This window comes from Bacillus rossius, chromosome 1 (assembly GCF_032445375.1).
Source record: "Bacillus rossius redtenbacheri isolate Brsri chromosome 1, Brsri_v3, whole genome shotgun sequence".
NCBI classification, from domain to species: domain Eukaryota; kingdom Metazoa; phylum Arthropoda; class Insecta; order Phasmatodea; family Bacillidae; genus Bacillus; species Bacillus rossius.
Window position 1 is genome coordinate 240,326,246 of NC_086330.1, and position 20,525 is coordinate 240,346,770.

Genomic DNA, 20,525 nt, shown 5'->3' on the forward strand with positions numbered 1-20,525 from the left:
TTCCTAACAGCATTTGGCGAAATTACAATCTTCACAAACTACGACTATTTTCCACTGTGGTACGTCGTCTGTACAAACTAAAAAAGGAAAGAAGATTCTGGGCATTATTGCATCATTTATACCATTAAATTGGTTGGAAGCTATATAACAAAATTCAATAAATAAAAATTTTGGAATTTTTTTTTTTAAAGGTAAATTAACATATCACTAAGTTAAATGCCCTTTGTATGTATTTAAAATATATTCACTCTATTCCTAAACCAAGGAATATAGAAGAAAACAGAAATTTCACTCCCATGTTAAACATGAATACCTATTTTTTTCTCTCTGAAATCAGCCACTAATGATTCTGATACTACCAACTATACAGCATACAAAGAAAATAAATTTATTTTTGTCGTGAAGAATATGAGGATCTAGGTCACTTTCAGTAGGGTAAGTTTATTCATTTATAAATTTTAATAAATATATATTTGAATAAATATATATTTGAATAAATATCACCTAATTTTTATTTCTGTCTCTTGATATTCATGACAAATATAGATTTTATTAGAAGGTTGTGTTTGTTGATAGTTTTAAAGCATATTAAGTTATCCTAGTTGTTTCAATTATTGCCTTAAAAGAATCAACTGTTAAATTAAAATACACTTAGGCTCACAGAAATTAACATAAATGTTAGTTTTTAAAAATAAATGTTAATCAAGGTCTCCCGATTCCTTTACATTAAAGAAGCTACATATTATTTAATAGTTATGCATTCTATTTATTATTTTAAATACATCAGACAGGCATGTGCAAACAACTGTCTTTTCATAATTGTGATTAAAAAAATCAAGGTCTCCAACCTATGTTGATAAGCGCCTATGTTTAAAAACATTTTCAAAATAATTTCCTCAACACTAAAATGTTATACAAGTTAAAATAACCACATTACGAAGATAAAATTACAGTATATTTACAAATCATATTAAAAATATATCTACAATTATCTCTGATAATGAATGACATTCAGATGTTGGTACCGATGAATCAATAGTGTACATTAAGTGCATCATAGGCCCTATCTAGTGACAGGCCCTTGTCTGAGCCTAAAACATTCTGTAAAATAACACTGCCCCCATCTTGAAGATGCAAATGTGCAAGGACATAAATATATTGAATTGTTTGATGATCAGCCACCAATTTTCAATACACCAATCCCTCGCATAGCACGTCTTCAATTGATGCGAATTCAGTTAGCACGATGTAAATTTAACTGCCCTAGTCTCGAATAGCACGTCTGTAAATTTCAGTTAGCACGAAATCGCCACAGGCTAAAAAAAATCTCGGAAACGACGCGACGTCAGGTATGGAATTCGAGGGGGGAAGAGTGGTTTGGAATGCGAGGGGAAAGAAATGCGCACGCAGATAAACAAACACCGGGCCGTACTGTTGATGCCCGGCCGCAGACCAGGCCGTACCGTTGATGCCCGGTTGCAGACCAGGCCGTACCGTTGATGCATACATATTGTACATATTTTAATGTTATGTTTGTGCTCTAGGGAAAATCTAAATCTGTTTATCTGTTAACTGATTTGTTTACATAGCCACTTTTATAAGAGGTGTGCATAACAAATTAAATGTTTACATATGGCTGTCTGTTTTAAAGTTATATAAAACCGGTTCTTAATTTCATAAAAGTGTTTTAATTTTGTTAAGTTTTAAACGTAATAACAAAGGATCCAGCTGCTTGCAACAGCAGGCAGACAGACGCACGCGCGTGTTGAAGGTCACGCCTGGGCGGGCAAGCCAACCTGCTGACTGATGGTAAATATGTTACCACTTATCTCCCGTTACACTGTGCCATGTTTTCTTTATCTAACGTATTCGGTAGTAGGCTTAAAAAGATAAATGATATGACATATGCATTTTCAAGTATTATTCTACGCATTTATATTATGTAAAGATTACTTCCCTACACATCTTGGAACACATTAAATAATTTAGCCTTATATTTATGGGGACTAATGCTTCAGAATACGCGATTTCGATTAACACGAACATTTTTAGGAACGAATTAGTCGTGCTAAGTGAGGGATTGGTGTATGGCCATGGTCATAAAATTAATCAAAGTTGACTAAACCACTTTAAAGCAGAACTGCCACCAATTAGCAAATGGTAAAAACTATTAATGGCATTTTGTTATAGTGAAATGAAATTCTAATATCATCAAAAGTCTGGGTTTGACATATCCTGAAAAAACTAGCAGAAATATTGTCTGCGAGAGTGATATTGTAACGGTTCGTTACTTACAATAATAAAAAGATTTTTAAGCGTCAATTTTAGTTGTTTTATTCTTTGAAATTATAATGCACAAAAAACGAATCCAATGTTTCATTCACTCGTTTCACACATACGTCTACCCGTCGAAAATTGCCCGCAGTTCACTTGATGAGATTTAAATAATAAAATAATAACGTCGATTAAGTCCTTCAATAAGGAAACTATCCGAAATATGTGCGGCCTAGAACACGGCCAAAACCAAGCGAAAAAACAGCGAGCCGCCGAAACGCGGCCTCGCCTGGCAGCGATCGACAGACGACTGGTGATCTCATGAACTCGTCTCCTCCACGCAGGGAGTAGACGTCACATGACCTCACCGACCAATCACATGCACGCTTCATTCACTCTTACAGATATCAGCCAATTACAGAGCAAGTTACAACACATGAAAAAATCTTTTACATACAGAACTCTGGGCTTCCCCTGATCAGTCTCTTTTCAATTTCACCTCGAAATCGGGGACTCCCATTCTCGTTCTCTCTCCCACACCGTGAGACAGCAGTTATCACTCAGTTCCCATGCAGGGGGGGAATCACCGTCTTTATCTCGGTTGTCGGGGAAGCACTGTTCCTTTCTCACTTACACTTACAGGCCTCTCATGCCTCTCTTTCTATCCCTGAATCATTCCACACGTTAATGAACACTACAAATAGCAATTATAATACAAATTACTTTACCAAATTAAAATTATTTCGAAATAACCTGAAAAAGTAGGCCTAAACAGGTAAAAATCTAGTACAACGGCTCATTTGTGAATAATTTCATAAAAAATAGTAATGATTAAAAACGTCTGTTAAAATACAAAATACCTTCTTAAAACACATAGCAAGCGAAATTAACATATATTAATAGCCATAACGTCTGATTCTACTGTCTCATAATATACACACCACTCTAAAAACATTGACTTATTTATATTTACTTATACAGAAAGAAGTTTAAAAGAAAATTACTTAATTCAGAGGGCAGGGTTCTGCAATGCTACATAACCCCCCCAACTTTTCAATTAAATTAACACTACATTTAATTGAAAAGTTACAAAAGTGAAAAATTAACCTGTACAAAAATACATTCAAAACCTCTTTAGACATAAATGCATCCTGTCATTACACTCTTGTTTATAAAAGAAATTCAAAAACAATTATTTTTATAAATTACAAAGATTAATACAAATTTTCTGTTAAATTTAAAATTGATATTTCAGTTTTGGTACAGTCAACAATCCTCATCCCTAATGTTCTCTTAGTTTTATTAATACAAAATACAAGTAGTTTCAAAATTAATTTCTTCACAAATTTCAAGTAGTGTTCCCTGGTTTACGAAGAATCTTCCTATCACATCTCAACTCTGGTTGGAACAGCTGTGGACACCTCTACACAAACTGCAACAACTCCGACAAACTTAAATCTCGAAGACATAACTATTTCAGCTGCTCTAGCTGTAACAAGGACTGCAGGCATTACGTCCCTCTGACCACCTGAAAACAATCTCGACGACAAAAACAATCTCGACGACAAAACAATCTCGACGACAAAAACAATCTCGACGACAACCTACTTCAGCTGTGGAGCACCTCGACACTAGCTGGCACATCTAACCCCAATTGACGATGAACAACAACAATCGCCTTCTCAAGACGACAACTGCACGACGATGGATAACTCCTCTATTACCAGGACCCCCTCACTTTCATTTATGAATCAACCAATTCCTCTACTCCTCAAACTGCACCAACAAAACATTGACAACATTATCGCTTCAAAACTGTTGACACAAAATTTTCCTAAATTCCATTAAAAAAAAACAACTTCTAAAATTCTTCTAAGTATCTTCACAATAGCTCCATCATAACTTCAAACACTGGACAACACTTATTTCAAAATTGGAACTAGTCTGCTCAACATTTGTAACCCAGGAACTACAACTTCTAAACAGATTCATCAACTTCCTAAGACACTGAAACTCGTAGCAAACTTTCCACAACAAAGACAACTCTAAAACACATTAAATTAGTTATTGAAATTTTAAAACTTTTTTATAACACACTACCTTATCACTCATCATATTCAAATTTTCTTATTAAAATGTTACACCTCATAGCATTTACACCAAATACACATTAACTTAATTCTGTATCAACATACTGCATTTTCATTTGACATTATTCACTTACATCTTCTATTCTCATTAATCATAATATAAAAAACACAAAAACATCATTATCATCACACATAAAAAATACAGTTCTTTTTCCTCCAACTTCTTTCTCAATCATTCCTAGCTCCTGAGCTAGCCGAAAGGTAAGGGGCGCTCAATTACAACCCTTTTAGCTGCTAGTCAGCTCGGCTAACCTATTACTGAAATTTAAAACAAAAAATAATACAAAGCTATACACAAATATACACTGCACTTGTCAAAATTTTAAGCTTTACATACCTTACTTAAATTTCCATAAAACCATAAGTTGACATTTCTACAGTCATGGCATGACAAACACTTCATTAAGATTCAGACGTATGCTTCTATTCTTCAAAAACAAATTACATGAACTAATTTCTTTCCTCAGGTTTCAAACAATATCTCCCTTCTCAGCAACAACAGCACATAAAATTAACCTTGATGAGGGGTGGGAGCGACCAAGGAGAAGGGACTCACCCTTGCAAAAAAAAAACATCGGACTCCATGCCGGAAACATATTTCAAATTAATCTCCTGGCCCCCCAGCTGCCTCACAAAACACATTACACCAAGAAAAATACCTTTGCTGCATTATTTAGGACAATACCAAAATTCACCTAAACTCTGGCCATCATGAACACACAACTGCTTCTGTAGCTTCAAAACTTGACGACTGTTATTCATTAACGTTTAGCATTACATTTCATACCTTTAATATAGGATGTTGACACCCTGTTATTCAATCCAAAACAAATATTTAGCATTACCAATATGTTGCATTTTCATTTAAAATATTTAATCATTTCAAAATTATATCGTTTTTCCCAAAAAAAAAAAAAAAAAAAAACTCATAATAAATTTTAGTTAACATCTTCCCATGACACAACATTAAACAAACCTAACATTACCCAAGTGCAATGAAATTCTCACAATATAAAGCATTTCTTCACATAATCTTTAGTAACTGTCTCCTCAAAAAGAATTCATACCATTATTACTATTATTGTTTCAAAACAGAAAATATTCACATTAACTTAATTATTTATCTTCCTTCTCTCTAAGAATCTTGTAAAAATTTGCTGTCATAAATCTTATTTGTAAATTCCTATATTATACTATAACCATTCATCAAAAAATACCAAAACCCTTAAAATACACAACATTATTAAAAAGTACACAACTCAAAGAATAAAAAAATCTGAAAACATTAAAAATAAATAAAAAATGGCACAATTGGCAAAATTTTAAAAAACATCAAAAACAACAAAGCTAGTTTTGACTCTACCCTTCCATCTTGGCAGTGGGCTATACAAGTCTACACACACTGTTTCCAGATTTTGCATCACTCCTTTACATTTATCATGCCTTTCTTTGGCCTTTGAACAGAACAAAAAACTGTTTACTATCTCGGCGATAGTTTTGTACACATGCTTCCACACCCAAAACCTCTGACCATTTTTCACAGTTTTTCTCCTATGGATCAGGGCAAAATTTTTAGTTTGTACACTATTCAATGCACACAACCCACATCTTCGTACATTACTGCTTACATTTTGACAAAATTTCCCCTTTATCATTTCTCCGCAATCTGTCAAACTCAATTCACTGATCACTTCCTCAGTAAACTCATCTTTAAGTTTATCTGAGAACATTTTCATTTCAATTTCTACTGTTCTCATCTGTTTACACAAAAACCTGTTCACATGTCCATTAACTCTACATTTACTAATTTTTTCAACCACATCGTCCAAACATTTCCTGTTTCCCTCATCTAGGAATTTTTCACATGTATTCCCTATGTCTACATGTTTGTGTACATCATACCCAATACATTCTACATTTTCTTTTGACACTATCACTTTCATTTCACAAGTCCCTAAACTAGTTAGTTCCCTTTCCACTTGCATTTCTGTCACATTATTTGCACTCTCACCTACTTTGTTTGTACATGTAGCTACCTGTTCAATAATTTCATCCTTCATCTGTGACAATTCCCGTTTTATTTCCTGTTGTCCTTGTGAAAAATTTTGTGTGAGCTCCTGTAGTCCCTGTATTAATTTCTGATGTCCCTGTTCCATTTGCTGTTGTATTGACAACAGTAACTGCATGATTTGGTCTGACCCCCCCATAACCTTAACTGGGCTATGAACAGTTGGATCTGTTCTCTGTTTACTTTCGGCAGAATGTTCCATGTTTACAGGTTTTTCCTGTTGACATGAAAAATCCTGTTCAATTAGACTTGTTTCCAAATTTGGATTAGACTGTTCGGAATTTTCTCTATTTTCCTGAAAACCCATGAAATCTGATTCGCTGCTGTTGGTACTAGCGTTATCCATGTTGACATACACAAATTACCAAATTTTACACAAATACAAGTTAAATTTTCAAAACCAATACAAATAATACAGTTTTCTTAAATTTTCCACTTGCTATTTCGGCGATTCATCCCACATTGTCCCGCGAAGTGACGATCTCGAAGTCCCGCGATGCGACAGGCCTGAAGTCCCACGGTGCCTTGGGTCGCTCTGTCCCTCGAAGTACCGTTTTTCGTCGTTTCTCTGGAACACTTCACTCGCTGAAGCAGCTCGTAGACTCTCGTCGCGAAGAAAAACCGCCTTCGCCGCTCAGCTGCGCCGATAATTCTCGAAACACTTTGCCGTTTTCTTCTAAACTGTTCACTATTTGTCGTAGATTGTTGTTACTTGAGGTTATCGTAGTCGCAAACTTGTTTTGAGAATGTTTATATTTTCTTCTCTGCTGCCGAAATGTTCGTCTTAATCTCAGGGTCGTGTCCAAATTCAAGCCGCGCGGCCGGGCGCCAATTGTAACGGTTCGTTACTTACAATAATAAAAAGATTTTTAAGCGTCGATTTTAGTTGTTTTATTCTTTGAAATTATAATGCACAAAAAACGAATCCAATGTTTCATTCACTCGTTTCACACATACGTCTACCCGTCGAAAATTGCCCGCAGTTCACTTGATGAGATTTAAATAATAAAATAATAACGTCGATTAAGTCCTTCAATAAGGAAACTATCCGAAATATGTGCGGCCTAGAACACGGCCAAAACCAAGCGAAAAAACAGCGAGCCGCCGAAACGCGGCCTCGCCTGGCAGCGATCGACAGACGACTGGTGATCTCATGAACTCGTCTCCTCCACGCAGGGAGTAGACGTCACATGACCTCACCGACCAATCACATGCACGCTTCATTCACTCTTACAGATATCAGCCAATTACAGAGCAAGTTACAACACATGAAAAAATCTTTTACATACAGAACTCTGGGCTTCCCCTGATCAGTCTCTTTTCAATTTCACCTCGAAATCGGGGACTCCCATTCTCGTTCTCTCTCCCACACCGTGAGACAGCAGTTATCACTCAGTTCCCATGCAGGGGGGGAATCACCGTCTTTATCTCGGTTGTCGGGGAAGCACTGTTCCTTTCTCACTTACACTTACAGGCCTCTCATGCCTCTCTTTCTATCCCTGAATCATTCCACACGTTAATGAACACTACAAATAGCAATTATAATACAAATTACTTTACCAAATTAAAATTATTTCGAAATAACCTGAAAAAGTAGGCCTAAACAGGTAAAAATCTAGTACAACGGCTCATTTGTGAATAATTTCATAAAAAATAGTAATGATTAAAAACGTCTGTTAAAATACAAAATACCTTCTTAAAACACATAGCAAGCGAAATTAACATATATTAATAGCCATAACGTCTGATTCTACTGTCTCATAATATACACACCACTCTAAAAACATTGACTTATTTATATTTACTTATACAGAAAGAAGTTTAAAAGAAAATTACTTAATTCAGAGGGCAGGGTTCTGCAATGCTACAATATATGAAATTCCCGGCAACAATTCCATTGTTTTTTTTTTTTTTTTTAAAAAATACAGATAATGAAAATTTATGAGTATTTCCTGCTTTTACCAAATTCATGGCTGGTGGCCACCCTGATGAACTGACATATTCTGGAGTCAAAATTTGTGCAGTGGGGTAATTATTATGACAATTGTAGTCACCTGGAACTTACAGACTGGAGTCTGATAGCAAATGTCAGTCAGGTTGCAACAAGGAATGAGAGCTTGATAAGATATGATTCTCGACTTATCATGCCAAAATATATGGATAAGTTTTTAAAATTGTAAAAGGAGGTCCACACAAATCTCTAATAAAATTTTACAGACTTTTCTCAGCCAAAATTTCAAATTTCCCTATCTACAGTAGAATCTCGTTATAGCGAGCACGGTAATAGCGAGAACACGGCTATAACGAGGTATTTTTGAGGAATTTACGGCGTGATCGCTTGAAGCGCGCTTTTTTTATTTGTCTGCTTTATGTCCACCCCTCTCGCTCGCCACTAGACATCTTGCCGTTGACACCTGTCACATTCTTCAGCCGTGCAGTTGCCACCTAAGTGCGTGGCTTTAAAAATAGAATCCCATCCTTTCTTTCTTTTATCAAACTTCCGTTAGTTATCTGTGCCGTGTGTAGACAAAGTTTGAGATTGGAACAGAAACAACGTAAGAAAGTATTTTTTACAAATTAGAAATATGTATGTTTTTGTTTTTATAATCGCGTATTTTCATGTTTATTTTTTTGTTATCTTAAAAGAGATAATATTAAAAAGCCGCTCTAATGAGATTTAATTGTTTCTTGGTTAACAAAAACTATTAATTATCAAATATTGTTAATTGTTTATATTTATATTCTATTTATTATTATTTACGAGACGTCATACTGTACGCGAACGCGTACACAATACGACTGGATTCGTTGCTGCAACATAACATAGCATGTTATGCGGTATCAGAAGTAATGAGTAACGTAATGATAGTAACAAGTACTAATTGTTATAGTAATGAATACATACGGGTACACATTTTTTCATTACTTTTACACCTCTAGTAGGCACTACTGTATTTATTTCCGAATCGCTAGGACAGTTTTCTTGTAACTTTTGTTTCGGTCAGATGTTGGGGTATCTGCCCGGGAAAGGGGTGGTGATGGTTTGAGTTTAATCCCAAATTTATTTTCTAAAAAAGTTGACAGGTTTCTTTAAATGAAAAAGTATAGTTTTCCAGCGACTATTTCGTTTGAGGCGTACATGCGTTGCCGCAGCCGCACTCCTGCTTTTTTGTAAGGAATTAAACATGGCCGCCAGCAGACAGCCCGCGTCGACAATAGATAGCAGGACAATGCTGCGTCGGCCGCGGGCTGAGATGCTATACTTACGTGGCGTGGTAGGGTATTCTGGTTATTTTGACGCAATCGGTGATCGCATCCGTACTTATGGGGTATCGTTTTAAAGAGAATTCACACATCTGCTCACAGAAGTTAAGATTTCGTCAATATAACCTGTTATTTTCCAATTATACAGGTTTAAACACAATTTTTATGCTATTTTCGGTTTATTTTTATTTTTGGGGGGCCAAAATTTGTCCAATTCGGTTATAGCGAGGACACGGTTATAGCGAGGATCAAACCCGGAACCGTGACACCTCGCTATAAGGGGACTCTAGTGTATTTAAAAAACATTTTATGTATTACGCTAGTTTCTGAAAGAAATAAAGAAAGTCAATCTCTGGCATTCCAATAGCTGGCATAGTTCTCTCGCCACTTAATTTATTTCATACACAATCTTGCATATTATTATATGACTGTGCACTAAAACACAACATATTTTTTTTTTGCTTCCACATACTACTTATTGATGTCACTCACATGTTGGACTGGTGGAAATACTTGAGCTTCTGCACCTCCAGCTCGTGCAGCTCCAGCAGGTCCTCGGTGTAGCAGTCCGAGTGGTAGGGGATGAAGCTGAGCTTCTGCTGCTCCGACAAGTGGCACTTCTGCCACCACTCTTCCAAGTCCCTCCTCGCGTACTCCACAAACTTCTTTATGTTCTGACGTTTTATTTCCTCCAGCCGAGTCAGTTCACTTTTTAACTGAAAAACACAACCATGCCAACAAATTACATATAGTGAAACCTCTTTGGTAAAAAGACTGGTAAAACAAAACTCTCATTAAAACAAAGTGCTAAAGTGTATTCACAGTCCCAAGGCATTACACATGTGTTCTAGTGCTAACCATTTTGTTTGGTACAATACAGTGTTTTTATCGCATAATTGTACCACATTTTATGCTAAAAAAGATTGAAAAGTAGGGGTGCGAATATTATACGAGAAAAGCATTTTAGTTCAGGTTAAGTATTTCTTTAAAACAAAACATGTTGAACAGAAAGTAATTTAATTAAAAAGCAGACTATACAAAAGCACACAAATAATTTAAATTAACTAGCTAGACACAAAAAATTTTTTTTTGTTTAGTTTAAAATAGGAAAACGAGAACTGGGAATCAAATGTGAGCCGGAACTGACGCAATATAAGGTGCAGAAATAATAATACCTAACTATTGTCGTAGAACAAATTAACCATGAAAGAGCGTGGGCTATCAAATTTAGTTTACTCAGCAAGCTATCTATATCAATATTTTACTAAGTGCACACACTATAGTGACAAACAGATAATCTCGATGAAGATTATAACATTTGAAAAGTCTTTAAAAGAAAATTTACACATTAAACAACTTTATATTTATGTTAATTAAATAAGTGGTAATATCCTAAAAAATAATTAATTTTAAATTTAATATACATCTTTTTATAGGGGAAAAGAAGTTATGGGCAACATCTTACACGGGAAAAATTAACGTACATCTTATGGAGAAAACGGCGGGACAGAAACATTTGACCGTATTGGACGGAAATCATATGACATCTTAAATGAGTATTACTGTAATTGTAATGACTTTATTTTCCATAACTACTACACTACATCACAAGGCCATGTTTACTACCCAAACAAAGTGCTCAGAATCTAACAGCGAGATCAAAAACATCTTGCCACTTTTATCAGAGAATTTTTTTCTCTCCAAATTTTGACACCCTAAATAAACAGCATGACAATTATGCGGGTGCAATGATTATTCAATAAAACACGCTGTATGGTTATTATGTAATAAAAATTGTCCTTATCCCCCGGTAAAATTTACATGTATTAAAAAATGGTTATTACAAACATTATAGGAATTTGAAATAAGACACTGTGAATTTTGAAATAAAATTTTACTGATTATTTTTTTCTTACTTCCATGTAGGATAGATAAAACTACTAAGAAAGTATATACAATTTCATCTAAAATGGTGGTACGTCCACTTTTAGATATTTCCTGAACTTGGGTGGTATTTTATTTTTATATGCTTGTTAAGAGAAGCACAATGCAAACATCTTTTCAAACCATGTGGTACTTTAATTACAATTATTGTAATTTACAATCCCAGGAAAAAAAGTCTAAACTATATAGAATTATGTTTCTAAAGCACATTCTATGATTTTGGGAGAGTAACACTGTAGTCAAAGAAAAAAAAGTTCTAATATTTGTAGTAAATAGGAACATGCATTTATCACATTTGTGATAATGCAAAATTGAATTAATATTTTGATGTTTAGTCAAAGAAAACTCAAATTTTTACTTTTTTATATAAAAAACTTTCACCTCCAAATACCCAGAATACTGCAAAATGTTCATTTAACAAACTTACATCAATTTAAATTATAATTTGGGCCTTAAAACTGCAAGAAAACAATGTAATGATTGTGTACAAATTTTTTAAACTATTGTTTGGTTTCTACCCATTTGCAACACAAGCTGTTTAAAAACATGGCAACAACACCAAAGGTAATATGTATGCTTCAATATTAAACTTAGTGAATGCAAGCAGCCAGATGCTGAAAACTACACAATTGAAAATTGATAGTTCGATATTTTGAGTTCTCTATGCAAAGTTTTTTTTTATGACCAGAAAGGCTTTTTAAATTCCAGGTTAGCTCGGCAAAAAAAATCCACAAATATAACAAGACACTTTAAAACTTACTTTTGTATGTAGTGACTTGAAGATTGTTTTAAGTAATGTCTTTTAACCAAAGTGAGTTATTTGATAAAGTTTTTATTTTGAAAAAATAAAAGATTTTTTAAAATTCCTTTGTTTATTGTTTCCAAAAAAAATTACAATTTACGATACCAATCACAGTACCATTATCAGATCAAAAGTTAATTAATTGGAAAAGTTTGTTTCTAAAAACTTTTTTTATATTTATCTGATAACTTTCTGACAAAACAATTTTACAATACATACTAACACAGTTCCAGCTGAACTTCCTAGCTTCATAGCTTCATAGCTTCATTCAAGTAAGGTTGCAACTCGGCCTGGCCCTGACCAGCAGGCCTTACATTCTCACTTGAACATTTCTTGTCTGAACTTCATGAGTTACCGAGACGCAACTTCACGCGACGACAATCGAGTGACAACTGGCTTGCACCATGCAGTTACCTTCCTTTACAAAGTTAGAAACAAAGGGAGGCAACCCAGTGGGCCAACTGACCATTCACAGGACAGTATTCAGTATCTGATCATAAGGAAAACTGCATTGCTGAAAATTATCCTCTGAAAGTCAGGAAACTCATGTCACAACACATCATGGTTCTTCCTGATTAACAAATAGGTGATAAAACTAATTTTGAAGTTTGGTTCTTACTAACCTCGTTAGTACAAAGTGCTTGCATTATGGTCCCTTTAAGTTTGTATTTATAAGGTTTGACTGCAATTACTTATTGAATATTAACAATAGATTAGATGCCATTGATATCACTCATAATATTAGTGTACTTGACCACTTACCTTATCGACTGTGCTCATTCCACAGCCACGAACACTTGATAGAAACTTCTCTCTGTACTCTATACCTTGCGAGAGTCTGTCCCAAAGTTCTGTCAATTTTGTACGTAGCTCTAAAACCAATGCTTGTCGCTCCTGCAGATCTTTGCTCAATCTTTGATGCAGATTCTATTCAAACAAGACAAAATCACATTCATTTTTGGTGAAAGTTAAGTTTTACAATAAAGTCTGTTATGGTGGGGTTAAAGGCATTGTTCGCCTAGGGCCCTCTCACGTTGCAGGGGATGCAGGACACAGGCCCTGCAGTGACTCTTAATAACAGGGTGTGATGTCGCCTGTGTGGGTGCAACCAACCACAAGACCTGGCCCGCTCTCAACGCAAAGCACGCTTCTTACTAATAGGAAAAAAATATGATCAAACATGGGCTCTCCAGGCATCCCACCGCCTCAGTTCTAAAGTTGCCTATCACATGGTCGAGCAAAAAGATACATGACAATCTGGTTTTTATCCTGTTATTTATCGTACAAGACACTCGTACATGATTCCGAATACAAATTAAAATAATAGTGAAGCTATTCTAAAAACACAACAGCACCCAATCCATTAAGGTGCACTTAGAGTTCATTGCAAAAATCAGTAGAATGGAACAAAATAATTAAGTTAAGAAGTCTACCAGCCAAAATAGTTATCAAGGAAAAATCTAAAACATGGAATATTTTAATTAAAAATGACAGCTGCCAATCTATCAGAATTCCTCTAGGAGCGGAGATCATCATACTCCTGGTTGCATTCTGTTGGAACCGGGTGGTGCACTACGACCAAAGATGGCAGGCAAACATTTGTGCCCAAAAGATAACAATCGTTATGAATCTTGAGTCCATACCGTGGACAAAACGAAGAAAGGCCTTAAATATGCCTTTTTATTATAACTAACAACATATTATTCTTCTAATTATTAATTTACTTTAAAGGCAATGAAAATATGTCATTGCAAAAGGTAGGGGGGGGAGGAAGGCTGTTCGGAAAACTAGTGCATGACACGGCTCCATCATTAATTATTAATCAAATTGAAAGAAAAATACTTCAAACTTCAGAATACAAATTATTCCAGATTCAAATTATAATTACTATTTAAGGTACAAAAGCACATACTATCTACAAATATACTGTGTTATCTGTAAGTACATAGTATTTTTTTTACTGTTATTTGAAGTATTGACCACGATGTAATGCATCTTTTAAAGTTGAATGCTATAGGCCAACAATGTTTGTTTTGACCACACTGTCCCTCAGCTGGTTCAGCTACAGAGACCCAGTTCTCTGTGTCTGTAATATTGTTTCACTAATGTCATTTCACTCTGTAGTTGCTACAAAAAAAAAACCATGCAAATACATGCTACAATTCTGAGTAAATTACTGGCCATCCTCTTTCTGATATATCCTGTGGACACATCTCGAAAAGTTCCATGCCAAGGTCCACGCAATATGTCCTCACTTGTTCTGTAGCTTGCCACACTGTACCTAAGTACATAGAATCTTATAATCAAAAAAAATCATTTTCTAGTAAATAATTAAATTACTTACCTCTAGTTCTCTCATGTTTGCATCAGAAAAAACAAATGAACCATCATCATTAACTACACTCTTTTCGAACTGGAGAGAGGGACTCCATTCTAGTTCCTTAACCAAAGTGATTATATCAAGTCTTCTTTTCTTGAAAACACTTTCCAGTTGAGCCTAAAAAAAAATCACATATTCTCAACACTTGATAACTCTATCGTACTGTGTCTTTGAAGTGTTACAAATTCACAGTGTAGTCTGCAGAAACATGAAAACTTTCTGTAAGTGATAAAAAAAATACATACTATTTTATTAAAAAACAGACTAACACAAGTAGATCAGTAAGGGAAATATTCCTATCCTGATGAAGCACTAAGATATTGGGTTTGAGTGCCGTATTTACTCGCAGAAGGGTCGCACCCTTAATTTTCGGCCATTAAATGTAACATTTTCACTTGAAGGGTCGCCCTCGAATATGAGTTGTGTCATATAACAGTCTACAATAGAATACAAGTGAAGTCTTTACGGTCTCTGGTGTCTCAGCGTATTGCCACATAAGAAACGGCCTTTGTCTTTCCCTTCTTCATGGCCCTTCCTCCCCCTAGCACTATCCGACAAAAGATACAAAGGAAAAGACTGCTATTTTTTATACCCATGTTTCCCTTCCCATCTTCACCCAAGAGGAACAAAACAGCAGGCTATTTCCTTGTCAATTTTTTTTATCAGTTTCTTCAATAAAAACAAGTAAGCCCTTTACAGCAATTTTGTCTTGAATGAAATGTTCCAGTATAAAGCAAAGGAAATTTCACGCAAAAACGATGGACACAGTTGTGTCACAAAACCTGTCAAGACAGGTGATAATTGTGTACGGTGTCAGTTCATGATGAGAGAGGGCATTGTGGCCACGCGCACTTCCTTCCCCTCTATCTCTCTCCCTGTTTTAGTTTTAGATTCTTCCTCTTGCTGAGCGCCCAGCCTGGCGGCAGACAGCCACGTCTCACTTACCGGCGCCAGATGGGTAGCCACACAACAGGCGGCAGACATAAGCTTTACACTCATTGCTAGGATAGTTTAATCAAACAATTTATATTTACGTATGAAATATTTATTAAAAATCAACACATGCTAGTTATTTAAGCATATAGTCAACTACAACAATGCAATGCTAATTTTTTTTACCCAAAATGGAAGTTTTTGCATAAGGGTGCAGTACATTTTATTAAACAAAAATCAGCATAAAATCTGTGTCCCATACACAGGTACTTTTTTTGCTGGAGTTTAAAATTGTGTAGATGGAAGAAGGTTAAAAGATTTTATTCAATTGTTTCTTTAATTTTGTGAAAATTAATACTCTAACATGTATATTTTTTAATTACAGTGTAGGAAAAAAACAGCAGCACTTAAGCAAATTCCTGTCTCTCTGCTCAGTGTATGTATGTATGTATGCATGCATGGATAAAAGGTGCAAATATTTTCTTGCCCTCGTCATGAAGGCAGGAAGAATAAATTACCACAGCGGAAGAGATTAATACCGCAGACAGCAAAAACTAAAGGACAGCAGTCGAGGGAAAGTTTGCATTTAATCAGTTTATGTGTATTATCTACTAGAAAAAAAAGTGTCATGTTAGGGTTGCTGAGTCCTAATTGTATTCAAGTTAGGGGTCAAATGTTCTCCACCAAAATATAAAACAATTTCTTTCTCTTTGCCACATTGCCAACTTAACTAATCACTGAGTGGGCACTGCATTGCGTGTAGTTTCACTGATACCTATTTATCCTTATCAGTGTGCTGAAAGTTTAATCTACTTTTAACAACTTGACTAGTTTTTTTTAGTATATTGTAGCTAGTTGATAGCTTGGGTGTTAGATAATTACGTTCCCTAACAAATCTTCTAGGCCTGTGCAAATATGATTTTTTTTTTTTAGTTCTAGTCAAATTTGAATACAAATATCAAAATACATATTCTCTATTAAAAATATCAAATTCTAAAATTAAGAATATGGAAAAAATAGCTTTCAACTTTTCGAACAGTTTAAAAATTAATATTTAAAAAATACTTGTGAACGGTATTTGACATTAATGTTTATAGATACTAGAGCCTTAAAAATCACTATAAAAGAATAATGCTTTCAAAATTTTAGGATTTTTTTTTTGCAGTGTTTGTAAACTGCTTACTTTTTGCTTGTCCTCAACTTATGAAAACAATTTTCAGACTACAGATAGTCCCTCAGTCTGGACTTAGCAATCCATTCACTGTGCTCCCACGTTGAAATCAGTGATGAGTCAGTTCTACTTTTTTCACAGAACTCAGGTTTTAGGTTAACCTCCACAACTCACACCAAAGGTAAATTATGTCCCAATAAATGGTGTGTTTATTTGTTTAATATGACTTATCAGTACCCCACTTTACCATAATCCCACCACAAACAAGTCACTTATCCCCTAAGTAACACAGTTATCACATCTCGCGATGGCTGGAACAGCACTCTAATGACATCCTGTGCATTTGATCACAGATCGAAGAACAAATAACACAACTTTAAACCATTAGTTTATTATAAAGATAAGATTTACAAGCCTTTACTTTCACATGCCACACAGGGTGCTAATAGAATTTATTCATTGGCATAGAGTGAAGATAAAAAGGTGATACGGCCTTGTACCGGAAGTCTATTGTATTTTCACCAGAAATGGTTTAGCTTTTAAACTTTACATGATACCGGGATTTCATTTACTGTTCTCTCTGCTGGCAGAAACAAGAACTGGAACCGAGAGAAATGGAAAAGGCTGGGGGGCAGGGGGGGGGGAGGGGTGGGAGGGGGGCAACAGCCTCAGAAGGGTAAAATATACACTGGTTAATACAACTTCTGAAGTAATAAACAGGTATTGTACTAGGTCCAATTACCCCAATTGGTGTACAAAGTGGTATCTACAATTTTGTGATGTGTTTCGTGTGCGAATGACATGCAACATTTTTAGCACCGTGTTTTTCTCCTTGATTATTTGTTCCAACATTTATCATTGATACATTAAGTACATTGTATCATTTAGTACAATTCCATCAACAAATTTCACAAATAAATAGCTACTCAAGATGTTTCTGACAGAGCTACATATTCTGTCTTGGTAGATGAAATTACCACTGACTTTTATTTCTTAGAACATCATGAAACAGCATCTCAACTTAGTATAAATATACATCCTGAGAATGATATTCTATCAACAGCACTATTTCCATGATCTGATTCAGAATAGCCTTGAAACCCAAATAAGTCCTTTCTGAAAACTAGACAGTAATTTTGAATGCCTTGTGAACAGCACAATACCCGTTATGCTGCTGACCAATGAATGTCTTGATGTGTTTCATTAAAATGTGACAATCTGTTTTTAGTTAATGCAATATTTAGTCTTTTTTATTTCTAGATGCATAAGTGACCCAATATTGCCAGAATTGTTTTTCTCTTCACCTTCTCTTTGGATCCGACTTCCTTCCCACCATTTTGTTTGAGAATCAGGAGGGATTTTTAATGAATTTGATTCTTCCATGTTGAATTTCTTCTAGCATTCCTTTATGTATCTCAGTTGACTTAATTCAGTGTATCATGTATCATTGATTTCTTTCAATTCCTAAACAATACTATGCTAGTCCAAGATCCTAGAATTCAAATGCTCTCACAATACGAGACTGAATGTTATTTAACTTCTGCTTGTCTTATGAAATGTACAAAATATTGTCAATATAAACACAATTGTGTAATGATCTTCACTCATGTTTGTAACAACCCAGATTACAGTCTTCCTCATGCAATCCAGTAATAATAATTTGTTATACATTTTTTGTCAAATTTCAGGTTAGATGTAAAGTTTTTCCTTTTAAAAGTTATTGTAAACGTAATTCTCCAGGTTTATTGTTTTTAATTTCAAAATTCATAAGTTTATTTTTTAAGTAATTTTTTTGCTGGATTCTTTGTGTGGGAAGGCATACTGACGTGATTCTCCTTCGTTTTTTCCACGACCGAGGCTTTGTTTCACATGCTAGGCGTGTGAGTCACAGTCACGGGAGTGCGAGAAAGAGACCAAATTGCTGCACCGTGGGAACACAAGTAAGCATTTCGTGGAAGGTTCTGTTGCCAAGCGCCGTGATTGGTTGAAAATTACGTCAGCGAGCCCAGGACACTGCCCGCACAAAGGGAAGGAAGGCTGTAAGATCAGTCATTGTTCGAGCACCGTGACGAGAGGTTGTGGTCGGGCGATGGCTTGCATAATATAGAAATGTTCTATTAAAGTATAACTTTACAGCTATGGTCTGGGCGACACCTTATAACATTTTTTCCCGGACATTTTAATTAATTTGATTTTTTTTTACCATAGTCGTAGGCAAAGCCCACAGCGAGGCGACAAAGAGTTTTGTCCAGCCGTTGCTGCCCGGAACTGATCCAGGCAATATAATGTAATTCGTATTAAGAATCTACGTGTTTTTTCTCCTTTCTGGAGGTACAGTTAAATTTTTTTGTGTGCTCTTTTGTACGAAATATGGTGTGATTTTTACACCAATTAAAAAAAAACAGGTAATCCATTGAACATTGACTAATGATTTCTTCGTGACCTGCTTCTAACCTGTATGTTCCACTCATCACCAAATTTGAGCTAGCCGGAGGTGGTAAGTGGTGACATGTTGTAGCCAACTTACAAACTTTTATCCTTGTATCACTTCGAGCATCTTCTTAGCTTCTTGGCCTCTTCTATTATATTTACCATTATCTTTAATTATTTCTTGTAAAACTTCCTGAGCATATTCTGGGAATTCCATAAATATCTCTACTTCCAGGTTCTCATTTAAGTAAGCTGCAAAACTTTAGCTGAAAAATGGGCAGTTTTTCACGTGCAGCTAATGCCATTAAATGTCTGACAAGAGTCCAACCTTGATACAGGTGCAAATGTATCTGTGAAATCAATTCCTTACTATTGTGTGAACTTACAAGCTACAACTAGTAAGTACAATTTGTTCAAGTCTTCTGTAGCCTCGTGGCTACGGACTGTGATCGGGACGAGTAGGATCGCATTTCAATGAAACACAGTATAGTTGGAGGCGTCCTTTATTGGCGGCAGCGAGAACGCGTACAAAATGCTATGACCAACCCTGTGCGCGTGGCTGTGTTCCGAGCCGGACTGGCCCGCCTCTCGGGTCTTCCTCGCTGCGTGCCAGACCCCCCAGGGCGGCGGTGGCCTGCCGGCCTAACGGTACTCCTGGGGGGGGGGGGGCGCGTATCCTGCCAGCTGTCCGCTCGCCCGCAGGGAACCCGTGAAGCCGGAGGGCTCCGGTCATCGCTGCAGGCAGCAGCGACCACGGCCGCTACAGCACCCCCATGCCAGTGATGTGCCACATCACGAAAAACCGCCCTGCAGGCGGTCGGGGAAGCGTACACGACGCCCGGCCCGCGTCACGGGAGGCGCAGGGGCAGTCGTGGTGGGCCCCTGATGTTGCTGGGGAGGTGTTTCCCCCATAGGAGGGGGGGCGACTGTGGCTGGTGGCTCCTGGTCGGCCAAGATGTAGGCAGGCTTGAGTCGATCGATGGAGACCGTGGTGCGCCGGCCATGCATCAGGAGAGTTGCAGTTTTCGGAGTTCTGCCGAGTACCGGGAAGGGGCCCTCGTAGGGCGCGTGTAGGGACCCCTTTTGCCCCTCGCAGCGGACGAAGACCT

General features: G+C 36.2%; 1 protein-coding gene across 3 annotated transcripts in view; it reads right to left on the reverse strand.

Annotated features, from left to right (window-relative positions):
- The window catches only part of LOC134527406 (protein regulator of cytokinesis 1-like), a 165,303-nt gene that overhangs the window by 92,676 nt on the left and 52,102 nt on the right, over window positions 1-20,525 (reverse strand). For all 3 annotated transcript variants that reach the window (XM_063360069.1, XM_063360071.1, XM_063360072.1), the window contains exons 6-8: window positions 14,847-14,999; window positions 13,265-13,429; window positions 10,249-10,472 (exon numbers count right to left, since the gene is read on the reverse strand). In XM_063360069.1, coding sequence (XP_063216139.1) covers window positions 10,249-10,472; window positions 13,265-13,429; window positions 14,847-14,999 — 542 coding nt within the window. The remainder of the gene's footprint in view (window positions 1-10,248; window positions 10,473-13,264; window positions 13,430-14,846; window positions 15,000-20,525) is intronic.